Source organism: Miscanthus floridulus, chromosome 13 (assembly GCF_019320115.1).
Source record: "Miscanthus floridulus cultivar M001 chromosome 13, ASM1932011v1, whole genome shotgun sequence".
NCBI lineage: Eukaryota > Viridiplantae > Streptophyta > Magnoliopsida > Poales > Poaceae > Miscanthus > Miscanthus floridulus.
In genome coordinates, this window is record NC_089592.1 from 56,986,297 (window position 1) to 57,007,862 (window position 21,566).

Below are 21,566 nucleotides of genomic sequence, written 5' to 3' on the forward strand. Positions count from 1 at the left end.
AAACGTACGTTGCAAGTGTAATTCTTTCAGATGCTTCAGACGTATGTTGGACATGTTTTATCTGGTTGTTATATTTCACGCATATGTTTGGATGTGTTTCATCCGAATTTTGCATTTGTTTCACATATATGTTGCAAGTGTTTCATCTAGATGTTGTATATGTTCTGCAATGACAACACACTTGTTTCCCTCGTGTTTCATACGTATGTTGCGAGTGTTTCAATTGATTCAAACATATGTTTCAAGTGTTTCATCTATTGTTGCAAAAGTAGATATGGTGTTACACATGTTGAAGTGAGACCCATCTGTAGTAGCCAACTACTGCAGTTGCTTTGCTTGCCTACATGTGCGTAGGTACGGAGGGGTGCCATGGTGCAGATGCGGGACATGGAACGACGTGGGACACAAAGCGCAAGTGGGTGGATACGAAGTGGCACGAGCCATGGTGCAGGGCACGAGACACGGTGCGAGCACGAGACATAGAGCGGCATGGGTCCCCACATGAAGCATGCGCACAGGTGTAGGCGTTCGGATGCTAGCTCCATCCGAACGTCTGGGCGCTAGACATACCAATCCATATTTGTTGAGGTGTATTGAGTTGGAAATTAGTTTAAGTTTCACTTCAACACACATGGATTGAGGTGGATACATGTGCATCCAAACAAGGCCTTAATGTGATGGTGTTGTTTTGTCCAATTTAATAAATATTGTACAAGTGTATAATTTGATCCAAATTAGGACTTACTTAGATTATGTATGAAAATGATAGGATTAATAATTTTAAAGTAAATTTAAGAGGTTATATTTTAGGTTACATGTAACAATGGCAAAGGTAGGTAATTTAGATGTAAATGTAGTGGTTAATTATGCTATTTCTATAATGGCAGAGATGGCTAGCATTTAGAAAAAATAGATGCAGTGGCTATTATTGTGATTATGAATACCAAATCGATTACTTGATTTTTCTAAGTATATGATTTTTTAAGATTTGTTTGTTTTTCTTGCTCGTTTGTGATGATTAATATAGAAACTTCTATGAAGTTTGTAATTAGTAAGAGTGGACGTGAACAAACTTGCACTTTTAAATATTCTTTAGGATTATCTATACATATAAGTTTTTCTGCAGTTCAACTTATTAGAAAAACATATCGGTTAAACTTTAGTTTTAATAAAACTATTATGAAAGATTTTTGTTGTGTTTAATGCTTTTGGGGACTTATTCGAAATAGCATTGCTACCATCCGGACGTTCGGACGGATGCCCTGTTCTCGCGCCTGCACCCCGACTGACTCGACGCAACATCTGTGCTCACTTGACCCCACACGGTGTTTGCGCCCTGCCCGACCCCACATGGTGTTTGCGCCCTGCCCGACCCCACATGGTGTCTGTGCCCTGCCCGGCCCCTCACGCCTCCTCTAGCAGCTACAACATGCAGGTCACATTGCAACATGTGCAACACCCGATCTACTTTTTAAAACATTCAGAAGCAACACATGCAACATACGTCTGAAGATAGATGAATCACTAGAAACATGAGTCTGTAACAATTGCAAAAACACTTGAAAACACTTGAAAACCATTGCAAACATATGCAACATCTAGATAAAACACTTGTAACATATGTGTGAAATAGATGCAACATCAAGATAAACACACTTGTGTGATATGTATTTGAGAGGTGCTCTCGGCGCTTCCCACGCGGCAACATCCAGATAAACACACTTGCAACATACGTATGAAAAATAGTTGAAACATTGGGAATAGAAGTTTGCAACATACCAACCATTGCAACATGTGTAACATCTTATTCTACTTTTGCAACATCCATACGAAACACTTACAGCATACCTCTGAAACATCTAAAACACTTGAAACATACACTTGCAACATGTGTTTTCAGCGCAACATCTACTTGCTTCTTGGACGATTGGAGGCTCGTAAATGCAGAGCTTGATGCCTTGCGGGCAGCTCCGGTTGAGAAGGCCACTCCGGTGGAGAAGGAGGCTGGCGCGGTGGAGAACGCTGTGGTGGGCAGGTGGCCCGGTGGAGAGGAAGGATGGCGAGCGGCGACACTGGAGCATGGTTGAGAGAGGATGATGGATGGTCAGGGCATGGTGGAGCGGCGGTGTGGTCGCGTTGGAGCACGTGTGGTGGAGAGCACCGCGGTTGCATTGTCGCGCTGGAGCACACATGCGGCGGTGCGGACGTGACGGTGGTGCGATGAATGGAGAGGAACAGACGACGGGCTCACAAGTAGATAATATGGTTGGAGGCGAGCGGATACGCGAGTAGAGATTTGGGCCATTTAGCTTGTATAGTGGCCCATCAACCAGTGTCAGGACAGACGGACGTCCTTAGCACAATAATACCGTATTTGAACTATAAGTTTAAGGAACAACTTGGTTTACATTGTGTTAAAAACTCTATTTATGGCAACTCGACACTGAGTTTTCTAAGAAACTTAGCATAACACAAATTTATAGCATCGGAAAAAATCTGGACGTTTATCAAATAAGTTTTATATCGATCTTGTTCTATAAAAGTTTTTTTTGAGAGGTGTTCTATAAAAGTTTTAGAAAGGAAAATAAAAGCAAAGTGAATGAAAGGAGAAAAGAAATGGTAAGGCCGAAGGTACGTTCGCGTAGTGCTCTACTCCACAGTACACACCAACCACTCCGCTCTGCTCCACTCAAGCCGAATGACTATTGCCCCCTATGGAATGAATGTAATAGTTATCCCATTTGTAGGCCATGTAGTCTTGAATGGTTCCAACAGCCTCTCAACATTGACTCTCCCCTGTTGGAGAAGAGTAGTCCTCAACTTGTTGTACCCAGGAGGTACATATCCACCCAAATCAGTGTTTACAAGATATATTATTAAAGATCGAAAATTTGGGTTTCTTGCTAAATTGAAAGGAACACCTGCAGATTACAAAGACAAGGAAAAAACTATAGCAATCAGTAAAATGTTTTAAATCAAACCGATACTAAGATTCTTTGAATGAATCAAGTTCCATATCTCCTGTATAGAACATTCTTCCAACGAGAGCATCAACAATTTGGCGACGTTCAGGGAAAAAGCTTTCGTCAATCCCTGATTGCCTCTTTCTTCTCTTTGACTGGGCATTTGTACCTCTAGAAGGGGGTAATCCTATACTCCCTATCTGTATTGGCAGGGGAACGCTCTTCGGTTTGCTGTTGGAGATGGCTGCCTCAACATAAGCCACTTCCTCGCGAAGTTGCTGAAGAATTGGTATTGTCACCTGTTTGCAAATGCTAACACCTTGGTGTGGTATCTTCAACAAATGTGCTTTGATTTTAGTATAGCTACCAGATATTTGTTTGCCGCAAAATTTGCACTCTAATACTGCATTTCCTCCATCAGGACCATTGCTCTCGATCTTATTAATAACATGCCTCCAAGAGGATATCTAGGATCACAGATCTCATTCACTTCAGGAACACTATCGGCATCACTTGCTACATTGACACTACTAGGTTCAGAGACATGCAACAGAGAACATCCACTACCACTTGCACGGTCCTGCTGTTAAGGTGAGAACTTTTTTGCTGGTAGGTTCTGTCCAGGTTTAGTAGAATTTGAGCTAGTCAATGGGTCTTATGCAAACCATTGCCAACCCACGAGAAACATGAAGGGCCAACCCACGAGAATCTGATCAGAGAACTATATGATGTCCTCTTCATGATATTTTAGAAATATGTGTGATTTTTCAAAGATATGCTAACTCACGACTAGGAAGACGAATGAGTAAAAATATGTGCCTGAGGGACTGCCCACTCTACTGCGTTCTTCGCCTTCAACACTATCTTTCACCTTGGTGTGCTGGAGATGACAGAAATTTGGCTGAAGATTAGATAAATTTGATTTTCTAGGCTTTCAGAGCGCTTGAAGGTTCACAAATGTTGAAAATGTTTTTGTTCTTTTGTGGGTAAAAGTTGCATTTATTTGAAGAGCAATCTTGTTCAAAAGCCACAACTCTGTTTCTGTTTATTTTACAGTATTGTCTTCAGTATCTTAATTTTACACATAAATACATAGTCGTTCTGAGAACAGTACAGATTAAAATGACAACTCTTATGTTTTGATAAAATTAAAAACCGTTGAAACCAGTATCATAGATATCGGACGGCGCACGGGAATCTTCTCGCCCCAGCTGCCAGAGCCTGTCAAATGTTCTTCACTTGGGAACCGTCGCGGCGACCAGGAACTCACCGGCAGCGCCGCCGTCAGGAATCACGACCGCAAGCTCATCGCTGCCACCGTTCAGGATGCTGTACGACACGTGCAGGGGCTTGCTGTCCCTGAGCACCAGCTCCTCCAGACCAAGCTCCAGCCACTGGGCAACCTCAACCTTATATCCCGCGCGACCGCCGCCCCGCGGCTGCCCGTACGCAGCTGCGCACGTCTCGACGTTCACCCCTCCCTTGCCGTCGCTGTCGTTGAAGACGACGATCGGGAACTGCAGGGGCACCTTGCCCGCCGCGCTGAGCCGTTCCTTCCCCTGGGCGACACAGGCGACGGCGAACGCGTGGTGGTCGGCTGGTGCGCCCGCGCCGGCGGTGGTGGGTCTGGCTCGGAAGAGGATGGTCTCGACGGCGTGACCGTCGTCGCTGGAGGCGAAAGTGTCGAGCACTACGTAAAAAACGATTTTTAGCAACGGTTCGAATTTTTTGCAGGGGCGGCTGGTGATGGAGCCGCCCCTATAGTGGTGTGCTCGGGTGCCCAGATACCAGCCGCCCCTACAAATGGAACAGCAGGGGCAGCTGGTGTTACGAGCCGCCCCTACAAATGGAGGTCTTATTTGTAGGGGTGGCTCAATCACCAGCCACCCCTAGAAATGCTAGGGGCGGCTGGTGATTGAGCCGCCCCTACAAATGCCTCCGTATATATAGCTCTGATTTGTACGGACGTCTCAATCACCAGCCGCCCCTACAAATGACCCACATATAAAACAGTTGTTGCACCTTCTTTCTCCTCGGGTCACTCACTCCAACCTGTGAAAGAAAGGTGGGGAGGCCTTGGGCACCTCATAAAAATTGCTTTATTAAGGAGGGAAGGTTTTGCTCTCAAATCCTTTGATGGAGAGATTGTAGAAGGTAATAAAATGCTATTCCACACTTTTTTTTAAGTTTTAATGGTTGGTTAGTAAGTAACTAGAGTTTTGTTTTTCTCTCTCTTCTATGGTGCTTGAGCTACTTATGAAGCAAATTAGACCCAAGTTTTAATTCTACTAGGGTAAATTAGAGAGGGGAACAAGATCATACCCTTATTTGGTCCATGTTTCTTAATTTTAGTGGACAATTAGTTAGTTTTATGGATGTTTCATGTGCATGTGGATCTAGATCTATGGTTTGGTTTTTTTATTAATTTCATTTTTGTAAATTTATGTTTGATGAAATTGGACTATGGTTTGTATGAAAGATATTGAGTAAAGTATAATTGTTGCTAATTATTGTCTTTGAAATTGTTTATTGTAATCAATAAATATGTATTTTAATTTTTTATGGATAAATAGGCCATTAATTAATTTTTCTTTACCATGGAGTGTTTGTATGCTTCATGTAATTATATTAGATTTATATTCATATATATGAAGTATATACAATTATTCTCAAGTAATTATTAATTTGTTTCATTTTCCTTTAATGTTTGTTTTGTTGTGGTTGTCAAAGATGGAGTACAGGAACTCTTGGATGTATGGTTCGTTAAGGTTTAAGGCAGGTTTCCGTGAAGAGGTGGATAAATTTATTGAAGCCTCAAAGAAGCATGTAATGACATTGAAAGAGAATAAGGATACAATTATTTGCCCCTGTAAAGATTGCAAGAACCATATGGCATGGACAGATGTGACTATCATCAGATCATATTTGATTATGCGAGGATTTGTTGAGGACTACACAGTGTGGATTCATCATGGTGAAATAATTATTATTAACGACGAGGATGAGGAATACGATGATGAAACCATAGAATCCCTGTCCCAATATTCAGCAGAGCTTGATGCACGAATGGACTTCGAGTTTAGCAATGAACAAGGTGTTGATGATGGTGGTTGGCATGGTAACGACGAAGGTGGTGCCAATAATGATGGTAGAGCACGTGTCGGGGATGAAGATGATTTGGAGAACATGATTCGAGCCCTTGGACCAGAGATTTTACTAAATAGCCCAAAAGGTCTAGAAAATTTGGAAAGGGTGACAAAAGCATCGAAGGAGACTATGTATGGTGTTGAAAAGGGTTGTCCGACACATTGGACATTGCTACGTTTTGTGCTTGAGCTACTCATCCTAAAGGCTAAGTACGACTGGTCATACTGTAGTTTCAATGATCTATTGCATCTCCTGTCATGGGTGCTGCCACAACCAAACTCAGTTCCCGCCAACACATACCAAGCGAAGAAGGTCATAAGTCCATTGACAATGGGGGTTGAAAAAATCCATGCATGCCCCAACCACTGTATACTTTTTCATGGCGAAACATTCAAGTCACTGGATAAATGTCCCCAGTGTGGGGCCAGCCGATACAAGAACAATGACCTTTACAGTGGGGACAAAGCCTCCATGAGGAAAAAGAGAAATAAGAAGGGTACAAAAAATATAGTACACGAATCTCAGCCCCTAGAGAACACTCCATTAGGCAACGATGCAAAGTAGAGAAGAATTCCTGCCTTGGTAATGTGGTACCTGCCAGCGACCGACTACTTGAGACGTATCTTCCTAAACCCTAAAGAAGCTACACTCATGACATGGTGGGATGATGAGCGCAAGGTGGATGATGATAAGATTGCACACCCGGCTGATTGTAGTCAGTGGCAAAGGTTTGATGAGAAGCACAAAAAATTCAGCGATGACCCAAGGAATATACGGTTTGGCTTGAGCACCGATGGAATGAATCCCTTTAATGAGAGGATGAGCGACCACAGCACATGGCCAGTGATCTTGACCATGTACAATATCCCAACATGGTTGTGTCAGAAGAGAAAGTACCTTTTCCTCACTATTTTTATTTCTGGCCCTAAACAACCAGGCATTGATATAGACGTGTTCCTTGAGCCTTTGATGCAAGAAATGGAGAGGCTATGGAGGCATGGGGAGCAGATGTATGATGCATTCCGAAAGGGGGACTTCATATGTAGAGCAATAATATTTGTTACTACCAATGATTACCCCGCGCTGTTTGCTTTATCTGGACAGATCAAAGGAAAGATGGGATGCTTGGTTTGCTTAGATGGTACTACATGGGTGTACCTGGATGCATCCAAGAAGATAGTTTACCTAAGGAACCGACGCTTCTTAAAGACAAGTCACAAGTACCGCAACAAATTGTTCTTTAGATTTTATGACAACGTCCCTGGAGATTGAACCGCCTCCGGAGAGACGTCATAACGGAGAACACATGTACAGAATGGTGAAAAACATACGCGTCGTCTATGGAAAGAAGAATCCAGATGGACAAACAAAGATAGAAGCACACCTCCTGTCGAAGGCGTACCTTTCAAGAAATAATCGATCTTCTTTCAGTATCTGCCTTATTGGCCAGACTTGGAGGTCCCCCATGCCATTGATGCTATGCACATGCAGAAGAATGCCTTTGAGAGTCTCATTGCTACCTTGATGGACATAAGCAAGTCAAAGGATGGTCTGAAAGCACGGAAAGACATGGTGCAGCTAAACGTGATGCCACAGCTTCACTCGGTACCTGAGGCTAATGGAAAATATACTCTCCCCGTGGCGTGCTTCAACCTAACACCAGACGAGAAGAGAGCTATATGCACTTTCCTAAGGGGGATTAAAGTCCCGACTGGGTTTTCAGCAAATGTTAAGAAGCTAGTGTCGATGAAGGACTTGTCAATAACACACTACAAGGCTCACGATTGCCATGTGATGATGACAATGTTTCTACCTATTACAATCAGGGTTATAAAGCCAGAGTTCTTGAAAATGGCATCACCCGTATGTGCTACTTTTTTCGAAGATCTCACAGAAGACAATTGGCAAGCAAGAGCTGAGTGACCTACATGAATTTATGGTGGAGACACAAAACCAACTAGAGATGTGTTTACCTCCTGCTTTTTTTGATATAATGCCACATCTCATGATTCACATGGTTCATCAGATATAGGCGCTAGGCCCTTGCTACTTGCATGAAATGTGGTCCTACGAGCGGTTCATGTCGGTTCTAAGTTGATACGTGCATAATCGAGCATACCTAGAGGGCTCCATGATAGAGGGTTACAGTACTGAAGAAGTCATTGAGTGCTATCAAGAGTACCTAAAAGTACAAAAAGTGATTGGTAAACTTGATTCTCATCACAAGGGTAGGCTGGCTAGGAAGGGCACCAATGGTAGAAAAGTGCTCATCGACCATGATTACAAAGAGGTGAGTCGGGCGCATTACTAGTGTCTTACAGAGTACACAACTGATGCAACTGTACATTGATGAACACTTGGCTATCATTATGGCGGAGAGAAATGGCCGTTCGGATGATTGGGTCATGAAACAACACAAGCAACGACTAACTACATGGTTGAAGGACCAAAACATACCGCCTAGAGAAACCACAGACTCTATTACCATCTGTAGGTTGGTAGAGGGGCCATTGAGACAGGTGTCATCTTGGAATGCTTATGACATCAATGGGTATAAGTACTATATCCACGCAAAGGATAGTAAATATGTGAACCAAAACAGCGGTGTTCGAATAGAGGCTCTCGATGGATTGGGGCGAAAGATCCAATACTTTGGCATCATTGAAGAGATATGGGAACTTGACTATGGAAGGGATATAACGGTGGCCTTGTTTCGATGCCGCTGGATCAAACAACACCAACTGAACGAGATCGGATTGGTAGTCCTGGACCTCGAGAATCTAGGCTACCAAGATGACCCTTGGGTGCTTGCTTCACGTGTCGCACAAGTTTTCTATATGTCTGACCCACAAAGTAATCTCCTCCCGAAGAAGAAGACAAAGCACATGGTTGCCTCCAGGAAACATCACATTATTGGAGTTGATGGTGTGGATGATGTTGAAGCTTACAATAACTACGATGAAATGCCGCTATTCACAGACTTTCCTAAGAAGATCAGTGTTGTGGAAAAGAACCTCCCCAAAGATATATTGCCATGGGAACGAAAATGTGTCAAGGAGAAAGTCATTATAGCGGGCAAGTTAGTTGTTGAACGTGGAGTGTTTATGTAAGTGTGTGTTTGTAAGACTTCATTTATGGATGCGTGTGAGACTATATATTTATGTATGTGTGTAAGACTACATATTTTTGCATGTGTGTGAGACTACATTTATGCATGTGTGTGAGACTACCCTTTGCAACATCTAGATAACTCTATTTGAACATCCACTCTATTACTACTAAAACTTTATGAAATCACTTAACACTTTATGAAATGAAGAAATGACCAAAATAAAAGTAGGAGATCTTGATGAGTTATACAACTTTATATTCATCACCTTTACAACTGAAATCATTTAGTATTTGAAAATTAGGTTTGAAACTTAAATGATAGAGCATGATTTTAGAAAATTTTAGGAAAAAAAACCATCACATTTGGAGTTAGTATGAGGGAGAAAAACTAGTTACAAGTTTCTGCCACAGGTTAAAATGAGAAATCACACTTGTTCATCATTGATCATCATAAACAGTTGTGCTTTTACTTTTTAATCTCTGGGTAAAATTTGTAACTAGTTTTTCTCCCTCATACTAACTCCAAATGTGATGATTTTTTTCCTAAAATTTTCCAAAATCTTGCCCTATGAAGTTAGTGTGTTGATTTGGTCATTCTTTTCAATTGACAAAGTTTGAGAACTTCAAATTTTCAAATTTAAAAAAATGACAAGTTCGAACGAGATTTGCAACCATTAAATGATTTCAGCTGAAAAAGTGATGAATACCAAAGTTGTATAACTCATCAAGATCTACAACTTTTATTTTAATCATTTCTTCATCTGACAAAGTGATATTAAACATTGTTCACAAATCAACATGTTTCTCGTATAGTTCAGGAAACTAAGAGTCATATGTGAATTTATGAACAATGTTTACTAATACTTTGTCACATGAAGAAGTGACCAAAATAAAAGTTGTAGATAGTAATGAGTTCAAGAACTTTTATGTTCACGACTTTTATTGTTGAAATCATTTAAGGTTTCAAAATCTTGTTTGAAATTGCCAATTATTGAAATTCAAAATTTCAACTATTCAAATTTGGTCAAATGAAAATATGATCGAAATAAAAGTTGTACATATTGATGATTTCTACAACTTTGGTATTCATGAGTTTTTCATCTGAAATCATTTACTCTTTCAAAATATTGTTTCAAGTTGAAATTGTTTGAATTTCAAAATTTGAATCGTTCAAACAAAGTCACATGACAAGATGACCAAAATAAAAGTTGTACATGTTGATGAGTTATACAACTTTTATGTTTACAACATTTTTATTTTATTTCATTTAATGTCATAAAATTGTAGTCGAAGTTTTAAAATTCAAATTTTTAATTTTTGTTTTTTGTTTTCTATATTGTTTTCACTACAATTGTTTATATATATATTTCTTCATATATAGAATAATGCAAAATACTATATTTGTGCATATACACAAATTTTTTATATTACTTTGTGTTTTTATGATACAAAAAATATAGAATTTATAATTTAAAAAAATAGAAAATATTTGTAGGGGAATGGGAGTCATCGTCTGGGCGCTGTCTTCTTCCTCCGACGCCTAGGGTTTCCGCCGCCGGTCCCGCTGCCCGCCCACACCAGCCCCCGGCGCTCGGCGTCCCGCACCCGGCCCCTGGCGCCCGCCCCCGCGCGCCGACCGCCGGCGTCCCACGCCCGGCCCTCGACGCCCGCCCCCGCACGCCCCTGGCATCTCGCCCCCGCGTGCCGACCCCCGACGTCCCGCGCCCGGCCCTTGGCGCCCGCCCCCGTGCGCCGACCCCCGACGTCCCGCGCCTGGCCCTTGGCGCCCGCCCCCGTGCGCCGACCCCCGGCGTCTCGCCCCCGCACGCCTGTGCACATCGTCCATCTGGACCGGTATGTGTCAGATCTCTGCTTGCTCTACGAACTCTGCTTGCTCTATGAAGTACGATCTCTGGTTGCTCTACGAAGTCTGGTAGCTAGGTTCCATTTCCCAACGGTAGTGATTCTTAGCTTCTCATTTCTGGTGGTCATTCTAGCATTTATGCATTAACAATGTTATTATTAGTGTATTTTGGGAACAGCAATCTATGCCACCGGCACAGCGATTTTGTAGGGTCATTGTGGCTTGAATCCATCGCTGGTTTAACCTGGCATCGGTGATGATGTGCTGTAGATCCATTTTCTGTATATTTTGTACACTGATGGCCCCCTTCAATGTCCTTAATCATCTCCTATAGCAAAGTTTGATGGGTTTAGTCTTTGTTTTGTTGGGTAATTTTCATTTATGTTGGAAAGCTAAAATTTAACCAGTATATGCATTCGGTGGCATTGACCCAAACTTCTTATTAGCTGCGTGTCATTTGTCTTGAAATTTAACTCTATAAAATGATAGGTGTAAATCTGTCTTGAAATTTAACTCTATAAAACTGCATGTCGATGATTAGAAAGGCATGTGAAAGTTGGTCAACAAATAATTGTGGACATATGGATTATATAGATGGTTCGACTGTGTTCTCTGGAAGATTTTGACATCTTCACTCTGTTCCCATTGATTAGAAGAGATAGGACCTTTCACAGTTAATACATTTAGGCATATATCACTGTAAAAGTTTAGCAGTCTAGAATCCGGATAGATGACATCGTCGGACAAGGTTAAAGAGCTGCTAGTGCACTTTAATTACTCTTGTCTTACAATATTTAAAATCATGTTTTCTCATTTAGAAAAAAAAGATGCTTTCTATATGTCATTTTCTATAACGGTAAAGCCTAACACAAGACTTATAAAAAAATTAATTATAATAAACAACTATAAAATATTAAGTCAACAGATGTATTGAAGATCATAGTTGCAACTCGAAACAAAGGCAATCGTGTGAGCAACAAGAAACTTGATCGATGAGCAGATACAAGATTTGTTAAACAGTTCACTGAATGCCGTTTGAACGAGCTCTAGCTCTAAGAAATTCAGTTATTTGTAGCACCTAAAAATCTTAGGTCTCTAGCTAGAGATACATATAGATGATTTATTTATTTATAGTTTGGACTAGATATCAATATCTAGACCGCTTTAATTTAACCTGTAAATTAGAGATCTAACATGAATCTTGGAGGTAGAGATGTGCAAAGTTGGTCTGCCAAGGTATTTTTTTCCGATGACTCTTTTGTTTGAACTAGGAAACAATTACCGTAGCTTTTATGGGGATTTTTGGGAGATTTTATAAATGTTGTTAAGTACTCCCTCCGTCCCAAAATAAAAGCGTATTTGTGATTCAATTTTTTTTTCTAAATTAATGGGCACATATAGGCCATATACTAGGCTACTGTATCTACTGAGGCCCCAGAGTGACAGCATAGCAGCAACTTTACACCAGTTCAGGGTGGACCGAGAAAAGAAAATCCCGTCAAAAGAAAAAAAGAAAACAAAAAAAATCAATGGAGGCACTATTCAAAAGCTGCCCATGACTTCAGCCTACTGTCCTCTCTGAATATGTGAACAATCCTCTGAACTGTCAGACATCTTTACAGAGGCAGCAGTGTAATTTGTCAACTTCACTAATCTGGGAGCCCCAGTACTACATGTATTTTTATTGTGGGACGGAGGGAGTATTTTAGTAGACATGTCTTTGAAGTCAGAGTGTTGTTGTTTTCCTTCTAAATTTGTTGAAAATGACTTGATCCGTAGTATTGAGTAGATGGTCATCATAAAAGTGAGATGGCCGGCCCCAAAGGCCCAAACCATTGGAGTTCTTTTAGAGCAAGGATTGTAGGGTGTTTAATTTGAATCGATGGTTAACAGTAGTGGACGACACTCATGAGGAGCAAGATCTCCCAACAACCACTCCATATTCCCACCGTGCTTGGCTTACCTAAATTATTTGTGCTCCTAGCTAATTTTCTGTTATGTTGACATGCCTGAATTTCATCATAAGTGAAAAAACTTCTTCTGGCAAAGAGGGTGGACTGTGTCCTTTAGAATAAATAACTGTATCTAACCACACATGGATTGTTGGGTGTGAGATAGCAGCTCATCAGTAGAATTAAACTCTTAATATGTATATGAGCATTGGCATAGATGAAGTTAATTGATTGTTGAGGTCTTTTAGGACATGTGGATGATCTAAGCCATTGCATGTATGCTGTTTTAGTCATGTTGAACATCTCCAACAACTCTCCTTTCCTCAAATCCCTAAAACTGGTTATTGGGGAATCCCCTTTAACATCGAGGAATTAAAGGATGGCTGCTCCACCAGTTACCAGTTCCCCTTTAGTCATGTTGACACAGATGGAAAATATAGCACATGATGTGGTAGATTGGTTTGTGAATCTTTTTCTAAGAAGTCCTACTAATATATAAAACTCCTTTCTTTACACTTTCTTTTTTGTAGCACTTGAAGATACCTTGATATCAGTCTGGCTATAGCAGACCATGTATGTCTGTCTATAGTATCAGTAATGAATTATAGATAAAATAGGACTCATTTCTTTTTTGCATTGATGCCGATCTAGCCCTTTATAAAGACATTTATAGCATTAATCTAGCTATAGACCATGCAGTTCTATCACTAGTGATATGGTTTGGCTTGTGAAGTCTCCATATATAGGTATGTCAGTATGTGTAAGTTTGTATGAATTAAATATACTAGGTATGCAACCATATACAAACATATTAGGAGTCCTACTTATTTAAAGACTTCTTTTTGCACTGCCATTTTTATATAGATACAACTTGGAGACATTATGACATAATTACATCTAGCCATTTTTATATAGATAGAACTTAGAGACATTATGACATCACTACATCTAACTATAGCCGCAAACCTGTATGTCTATCTCTACTGGCAGTGACTTATCTAGCAGCCCAAAAATAAAGGTACTCCAACATATAGTATCTACCTTGTGCTGATATTACTTTCAGAAGGTACTATGCTGTGGTCTTAACTCAAAACTGAAACTAGTGTGCTGAAACATATCTTGTAATTCTTAATGAACTTACTCCACTTCATTTTTCCCAAATACCTATGTTTTCCCAGGATGACACTGTTTTTATCTTGTAATTCTTAATGAACTGGTGCTTATAGCTGATTATTTTGGATACAACTATTTGTATATACTACTACTACTACTACTATTCTGAACTACTACTACTACTCTACTCTACTAAACTACTACTACTCTACTTGCTACTGCTAGCTACTCCTACTCCTACTAGTTGGCTGCTACTTTACTATCTTCCCTAGCTGCTGGCTGCTACTCTTAACTACTGGCTGCTATACTTCTCTACTCCTCCTCTACTCTACTCCTCTACTAAGTTACCATATTTTGATCTACAGGGGTCTTCCAACCATGTGGCAGCAGTCAACTGTTTTTTGGTTATTTTTCCTATCCTCTATATTTGGGAAGCAACCGCTGTTTCTTACACCTTTTCCTCTCTATGTTTGCTAAGCAGCTGTTGCTTTTTTTTTGCCAAATCTCCCCTCTTCTCTCCTCTCCTTTGTTTTGCCGATGATGAAATTGTCCAAGTCCATACATTATATGGAATATGAGCTGATGTTCAAGAACTTGTAAGGAACTTGGCATCATTAGCAGCCGCCTCTACATTACCTTCTCCTCTCTTCTCTGTTATGATGCCTTGATGCTCCAAGTTCAAGATCAGATGATGATTGACATGTTTCTTAGACATCTACTACTGCTACTACTACTCGTTTTTTTGATATATTGTTGTTTTATAGGACTACTTTGGTTTATAGACCTTTTTTATTTCTTATACCTTCACGCATACCTAAAGCACACTTTCTTGCATCTATTAGAACAAAGCGCGAAATAATATCGCGGACATCAGACAGTGCAGCCTGATGCCCCGAGCCTGATGAGCAGCCAACCCTTGAGGAGCAAGCACTAGAGAACCAGCTTACTCAGGAACAGTTCGATAATGAGGTAGAAAAGGATCTAGAAGTGATGCTTACTCAGGAGCAGTGTGGCGAGGAGGAAGGCCCTGAAGGAGAGGCTGCTGAAGGCGAAGAAGAAGAGGATGATGATGATGACGACGACTTAGAAGAGGGATATGAAAGTCCCGAAGATCCTTTCCCATATGAAGCCAGAAGGAGGCCAACGGAGGAAGATTTGGACAAGGATTTTGACCCGAACGAGGAGGTAGGGAAAAAGCCTTAGCTTGTAAATTTTGCTAAATCTTTGGCTGTGTTATCTCTGCTAACACTTTGACCTGTCGTATATATAGGTCCCTCCTGAAACTCAAAAAAGACGACGTCGATGTTCGCGACATCTCGCTGGACAAGACGGAGTAGAGGAAAGGAGAGCAGAGGCAACAGCCACAGAGATGGATCATGATGCCTTTGCTCGATAAACTCAAGACACAACCATGACTACCAAGCCTAAGAGGAAACGAGGGGATATAAAAGGAAATCTATATCCAGATAAGGCATGCTATATGATAACGGAGGTCGGGCCAGCAGGGGAGATCCTTGAGCTGAAGGAATTAAGAGGAAAATTCCATAATGCGATTGGGGCCCTAGTAAGAGATAAATTGAACCCAGCAATTCCTAACTGGAAAGAGATAGCAGAGAACACAAAGAATGCACTATGGGATAGGCAGCTGAAGGTCAATTTTAGATTTCTGGAGGGTAAGCACGAATTAGTAAAAAAAATGCTATCAGGATGATGGGAGAGTCATTTCGACGTTGAAGGTCGGAGCTCAACACGAAGTATATCCAAAAGGGGTTAACTCCCTTCAACGAGTTCGGTAAAATAACTCCTAGTTAATGGGAGGAGCTCGTGGCTTAGAAGACTTCACCGGAGGCATTGGAGCTCAGTGCCCGTAACACTAAGCTGGCAAAGAGAAACAAACACCACCATCATCTAGGCCTCGGTGGCTACTATGCCAAGGAAGAGCAGTTTAGGAAGATGGACGAAGAGGCCGCAGCTGCTGGGAATATCGATGAGATGAATTTGAAGTTACGCTCAAGGAACTAGATATATGCGAGGAGTATAGAATCATCCGGCATTAATCTTAAGTTTGATAAGCCGGAGACCCAAGAGGCGGTACCAAGGATACTAAAATATGCTGAAGACAAGGAGAAGGGCTCATTCAATCCTTCCAGAGAGAGGGACAAGCTCAGCCTTGGCTTGGGAAACAAGGAGCACACAGGCCGCATCAGGGGGCTAGGGAAAAGGACGACGTGGAAGCAAGGATTCGAAGAGGACAGGCACATGTACAAGAAACATGGCTGAGACCGGGAGACTAGTCTTGAGCTCCAAGTGAAGGCTCTAGTTGCGAAGGCGCTGGAGGAGCAAGGACTGTCTATGGAGCCACAGATATTAGTGACGCCGTCGGGAGAACTGGCATTAGTTGGTAGCCCTCCAAAAGTTCCTAGCAGCCAAGGTCCCACTGCAGCCACAACCCCAGTCGATCACATAAGGGAACCAACTAGTTGCACCTTGGTGTTTCTCAGTGGCCGGTAGAACACTGTGATGGAGGTGGCAACGGGTGTGGCACATCCTCCCGGTGGCTTACACCACAATAATAAGATACCGCTAGACTACACTAGGGTCGAGGTGCATACAGTGAAGCCCGAGTTCAAGCAGTGGAGGATAGACTACGCAACTCCTGAGGGGCTCATGTTACTCGGAGACATTATGGGGCAGTTCATCCTCTGGCACAAACAGGACATGATATTGACTGCTTCTTCACTGCCTCCCCCTCTCCCAAATTTGGAGCGAGTTGTTGAGGTCGGGGAGATATTTTCACCGTCTCGCGACCCCCACATTTCTGAGATGCCACATTCTTCCCCGCCTCCTAGTGAGCATGTGCCTGATGAGATGCCACAACCTTCTCTAGCTCATACCGAGCAAGTGCATGATGAGACGCCACAATCTTCTCAACATGCATAGCTGATACATGAACAACGAGTGCCTCCTAAAGGTGATGCACAAGGAGACGAGGACATGCCTGAATTGGAACTTCGAAAGAAGATTCCAATCAACATAAGGCCAATTTATGTTCTGATTAAAGACGTCTCGTCGGTGTCCAAGTGGTATTCCCATGACCAGTTCAAGCCTGAGAACCAAGTTAAAAAAGTCCCATCACGGGGTTCTGAGGAGGCCGTAACTAGCAAACTCCACCAAATTGCAAAGCAGTATCCAAATATTGATGACATCAAATGGTCAAAGGATTGCCCGAAAACATATGAAAGAGGCAAGCCATTCCTACCAAACCGCGACATCCATCGCCTACCACTTGGAATGAGAAGGTTCCATGATTGGTACTTGTGTGTTCTCCCAACGAGCATAGATATCATACAAGCATGCTTCCCCACCAGGACATTTGAAAGCCCAGCCGGGAAAATTGTCTTTGACTTCAATGACATGCACACATGCTTTCACCTGGGAGAAATGGAGATGAATCTAATTCGCACGTGGTGCCTGTAAGTCCTTGTCCTCCCGATATGATATGAATGTAATCTTTGAATTTTGTTGTAACTAACCCATGCCGTGATTTGTAGAATACAAGTGCACATTGTCAAACAAATGCCAAGTGTGAAAGCCGGGTATGTAGACCCTCAAGCTATAGGCCAAACAAATTTTAATTACCCTAAACGATGGACACTAGATGCCAAAGAGCTAGCTGCTGCAAAGACTCTTCGGGAGAAAGAGCGCATCCGTACGGTGAAACTAAGAGAAGAGTCACTTAAGGTTGCGGCATACATTGCCCTGGCTTTCAAAAATCTACAACAACACTCTACTATATGGCTACCATACAACTTCGAGTAAGTTCAACTCTATACTTAAAGCTTTGTTCGATATATTTTATTCGATGCAAAAGAGCTTATCTAGTTCTATGATTAAATCCATGCAGCAACCACTGGATTTGTATAGTCGTCGATGTCGGGAGGAGCATTGCATAGGTCTTTGATTCATTAGATAAGGACCCGGCGACATACAAAGACTTCATATCGATTCTCAAGACGTATACATATCAACAATCCTCATTAGCTTATATGTTTGTATACATACATGTAACGTTCACTTTAGGAATACTAACAAATTGTATTTGCTAAAATAATTCAAACAGTGCATTTAGGTTCTATGTCACTAATCATCATGGAAGGCATGATCCAGCAAGGAAGGAAAAACTGGCTATAAAAACACTATGTGCGATAAGTGTAACTTACTTCTTCAGTACTCCGTTACATGGCTGTCAAAAGCATTACTTAATATTTTCATACACAAAATACACAGTGCCCCAAGCAGAGGCCTGGGAGTGTACATTGTGGATACTATATATATTCTATGATGAGTAACACCGGTGCCCACAGGAGACACCCCTTAAGGGTAAGTTTGAACCTCTTCACCCATAGTATAAAAACTTCGTATATGGTATGAAATACTAAACCGAAACTTGTTCTCTTATAGTGGAGAGAAGAGAAAGGAATGAAAAGAGACCCATACAAGGATGACCAACTCTTAGAGCTCGTCGGCGACCTTTGCAACTTCATATTGGACCAGATTGTACACGTCAGAGGCGCCTACCATGACCGAGAGTCTGAGTTAGGATACAAATCCTCAGTACCAATACCTTCGTGAGACTGAAAGGCTAGCTTTAGGACGTTGATAACAATATGTATGGAATTTGTATATTTAATGATGGATTGTATATATTCTTATGAATTAGACTTGTAATTGTAATTTATAGAATACTCTTGTGCTTGTAGTCGCGGTCGCGGGGCGTTCGGCAACGCGAACGCTGGTCGCGGGGCGTTCGGCAACGCGAACGCAGTTTGGAACGTTGGTCGCGGGGCGTTCGGCAACGCGAACGCGGTTCGGAACGTCGTTCGTGGGACGTTCGGCACCGTGATTTTGAATTGTAAATTTGAATTTTTTTATGGAAAAACGTACTGTAGGGGCGGTTCTAGATTGAACCGCCCCTATAAATACCTGTTTGTAGGGGCGGCTGGTATTACGACCGCCCCTGCTGGTAATACGAGCCGCCCCTACAAATCGATTTGTAGGGGCGGCCTAGGAAACGCCTCTACAAATGCATGATTTGTAGAAACCCTTGTGTAGGGGCGGCTGGGTAAACCGCCCTACAAAGAGTTACCAGCCATCCCTAGAAATGTTTTTTTAGTAGTGGAGGGGGATGGACTTGGTGAGCGCGCGCACGGCCCTGGCGCCCGGGCGCTGGAAGTAGCTCGCGTACTGCATCAGCGGGTGGGTGGCGACGTCGTTCTGAGCCTTCATCCGGGCGGGCGTGCGCGCCCACGACGCGAGGAACCTCGCCAGGGACAAGGGACCGGACAGCATCAGGCTGCAGCTCACGCCCACGGCGAAGCCTCCGTCACCCTGGAACCGTGTCAGCTGATCGAGCAGACAACACAAAACGTTAGCTATTGCTATTATAAACATGTACCCCTCAGGTCACAAAAGAGTACGTAGTATCGTCGTTACTAGAGTTGCATGAAGTAATCGACACATTTGGCCTTTTCCTATCAATATCATTTTAAGTATTTTGATTGATGTTTTGTGAAAAAATACATTAAAAATTGTCTGATTGCTAGTTAGTCTTGTAATATTTTGCAAGGTGTATATTGTATACTGCTCATTCCAATCCAAATTATAGTTACTTTAGTTTTGTTCTAAGTCTAATTTCTTTAACTTTGATAAAAAATTATAAAAAATAGACCAACATCTATAACATCAAATTAGTTATATAAAATTCTCCATAAAATATTTTATGATAACTCATTTGTAGATATTAATATATTTTCTAAAAAAATGGTTTAAGCTAGAAAAGTTTGGCTAACTTAAAAACAAAGTCAACATGAACTGTACGTAAATAATTTAGAACAAAGAGAATATTAGTTAGTGAGTAGAGTGTGTGATCAAGACAACATTTTTTTCACCATTATTAGGGTGAGTAAATTGCATCTCAGGACGGAGACTTCGATCCGTATTGCTGGTGTAATGTACAATATTTTCTTTGTCAGAGTAATGACAGGTTGTTGGGTGTTGTAGCTACATATTTATTTTGATTTGGACGTACATCTTCATCGTTTAGGATATATAATTACATATATGTTGTTGGGTGATGTAGCTATATATCCATATCGATTTGGGACATGGCATGTTGATGAGTGATGTGGCTAGCTAGTATTCCCTTAAGACCGTATTTGGATGCACATATATCTACCTTAAACCATATATTGTTGACATGTTGGGTAATGTGGCTAGCTAATACACTCCCTCAATTGTAGAAAGGATGAGCATCTTCAAGAGTGCCTTATATCCCTTTCCCATCCATATTTTTTTTGGAAATATAAGAAAAATTCATCTCCAACAGTGCCCCGTATCCTTTCCTCATCTTTTGGCATTTGAAAAATCACCGTCACTTACGCGCAAATATAGGCGCGGCCTGCGAGCGCGCATCCGAAGTTTTCCTGCGCCGCCTTCTCCTTCCCACGTGCCTTCTCCTTCCCGCGACTCGTTCCCGCGCAACATCTCCAGCTCGACCGCTGTGCAGTTCATCCAGCAATTCTCGGCGACGGAGCAGAGCAGCCCAACCTCCTTGCGCTCACTGTCACCATCGTCGTCGATCCAATCCTAGTAGTGGCGCTTCACGGTGATGGCGCCAGCGTCCCCGTCGTCCTCGCCGGTCTCCTCGGTCTCGAACTCCCGTCTTCGGGCAGGCCGTTGACCACCTCGGCGTCAAACGCGTGGACCACGTACCGGGCGGCGAGGCCTGGGTTGGACGCGGACTCCTGCTCGTCCACACGCGCGCCGTCCCCGCCGAGGATACGGACGCGGGCCCGAGCGCCAAGCTCCTCCCGGATGGCGCGCGCCACGGCGGCCTCTGGGGACTCGCCGGGCCGCATCTTCTCGGACAGCGATTGAATCCAAAGTCGCCCGTGCCTGCTCTTCCCGGGCGCCCGTGCCTACTCGTGCTGGTGCTCGGCCGCGTCGTAGTCGCGCAGGCCGCCGCGAATAGCAACTGTGGTCTGCGTCTCGAACGAAGACGAGCAGGTTGATGGTGCTGAGCACCGCGAGCAGCCAGTACAGGTAGTCGAACGTGCCCACGTTGATGTTCTGTGTCAGCCACGACGAACGGACGAAGCAGCCGAGCCCGCCGGCGGCGGCGTACCATGGCGGTAGCGCTCGAAGAGCCCCGCCCAGGCCACGGAGAGTCTGTGGGACCAAAGTTTTATGATCTTGGAACCTAATCATGTAGGAACCCAAAAATCCACACACCAAAAATACCAACTGCAAAATTTTTCTTAAAACTCCCATGTGATGATGAGTATCATATATAGTAACCCAACCTAAGAGATGCATTAGGTCTAACCCCAACCCAAGTCCACACATAAGCATGACATG

General features: G+C 42.5%; 1 protein-coding gene across 1 annotated transcript; it reads right to left on the reverse strand.

The window, feature by feature from the left end:
• Positions 1 to 4,071: 4,071 nt before the first annotated feature.
• On the reverse strand, positions 4,072 to 20,720 carry LOC136499852 (uncharacterized). Its single transcript, XM_066495361.1, has 3 exons — positions 20,589 to 20,720; positions 19,333 to 19,553; positions 4,072 to 4,652 (listed from the first exon to the last, which is right to left on the reverse strand). The coding sequence occupies exons 1-3, from the start codon at positions 20,718 to 20,720 to the stop codon at positions 4,199 to 4,201; spliced, it is 807 nt and encodes a 268-aa protein (XP_066351458.1). The 3' UTR covers positions 4,072 to 4,198.
• Between the last annotated feature and the right edge of the window lie 846 nt (positions 20,721 to 21,566).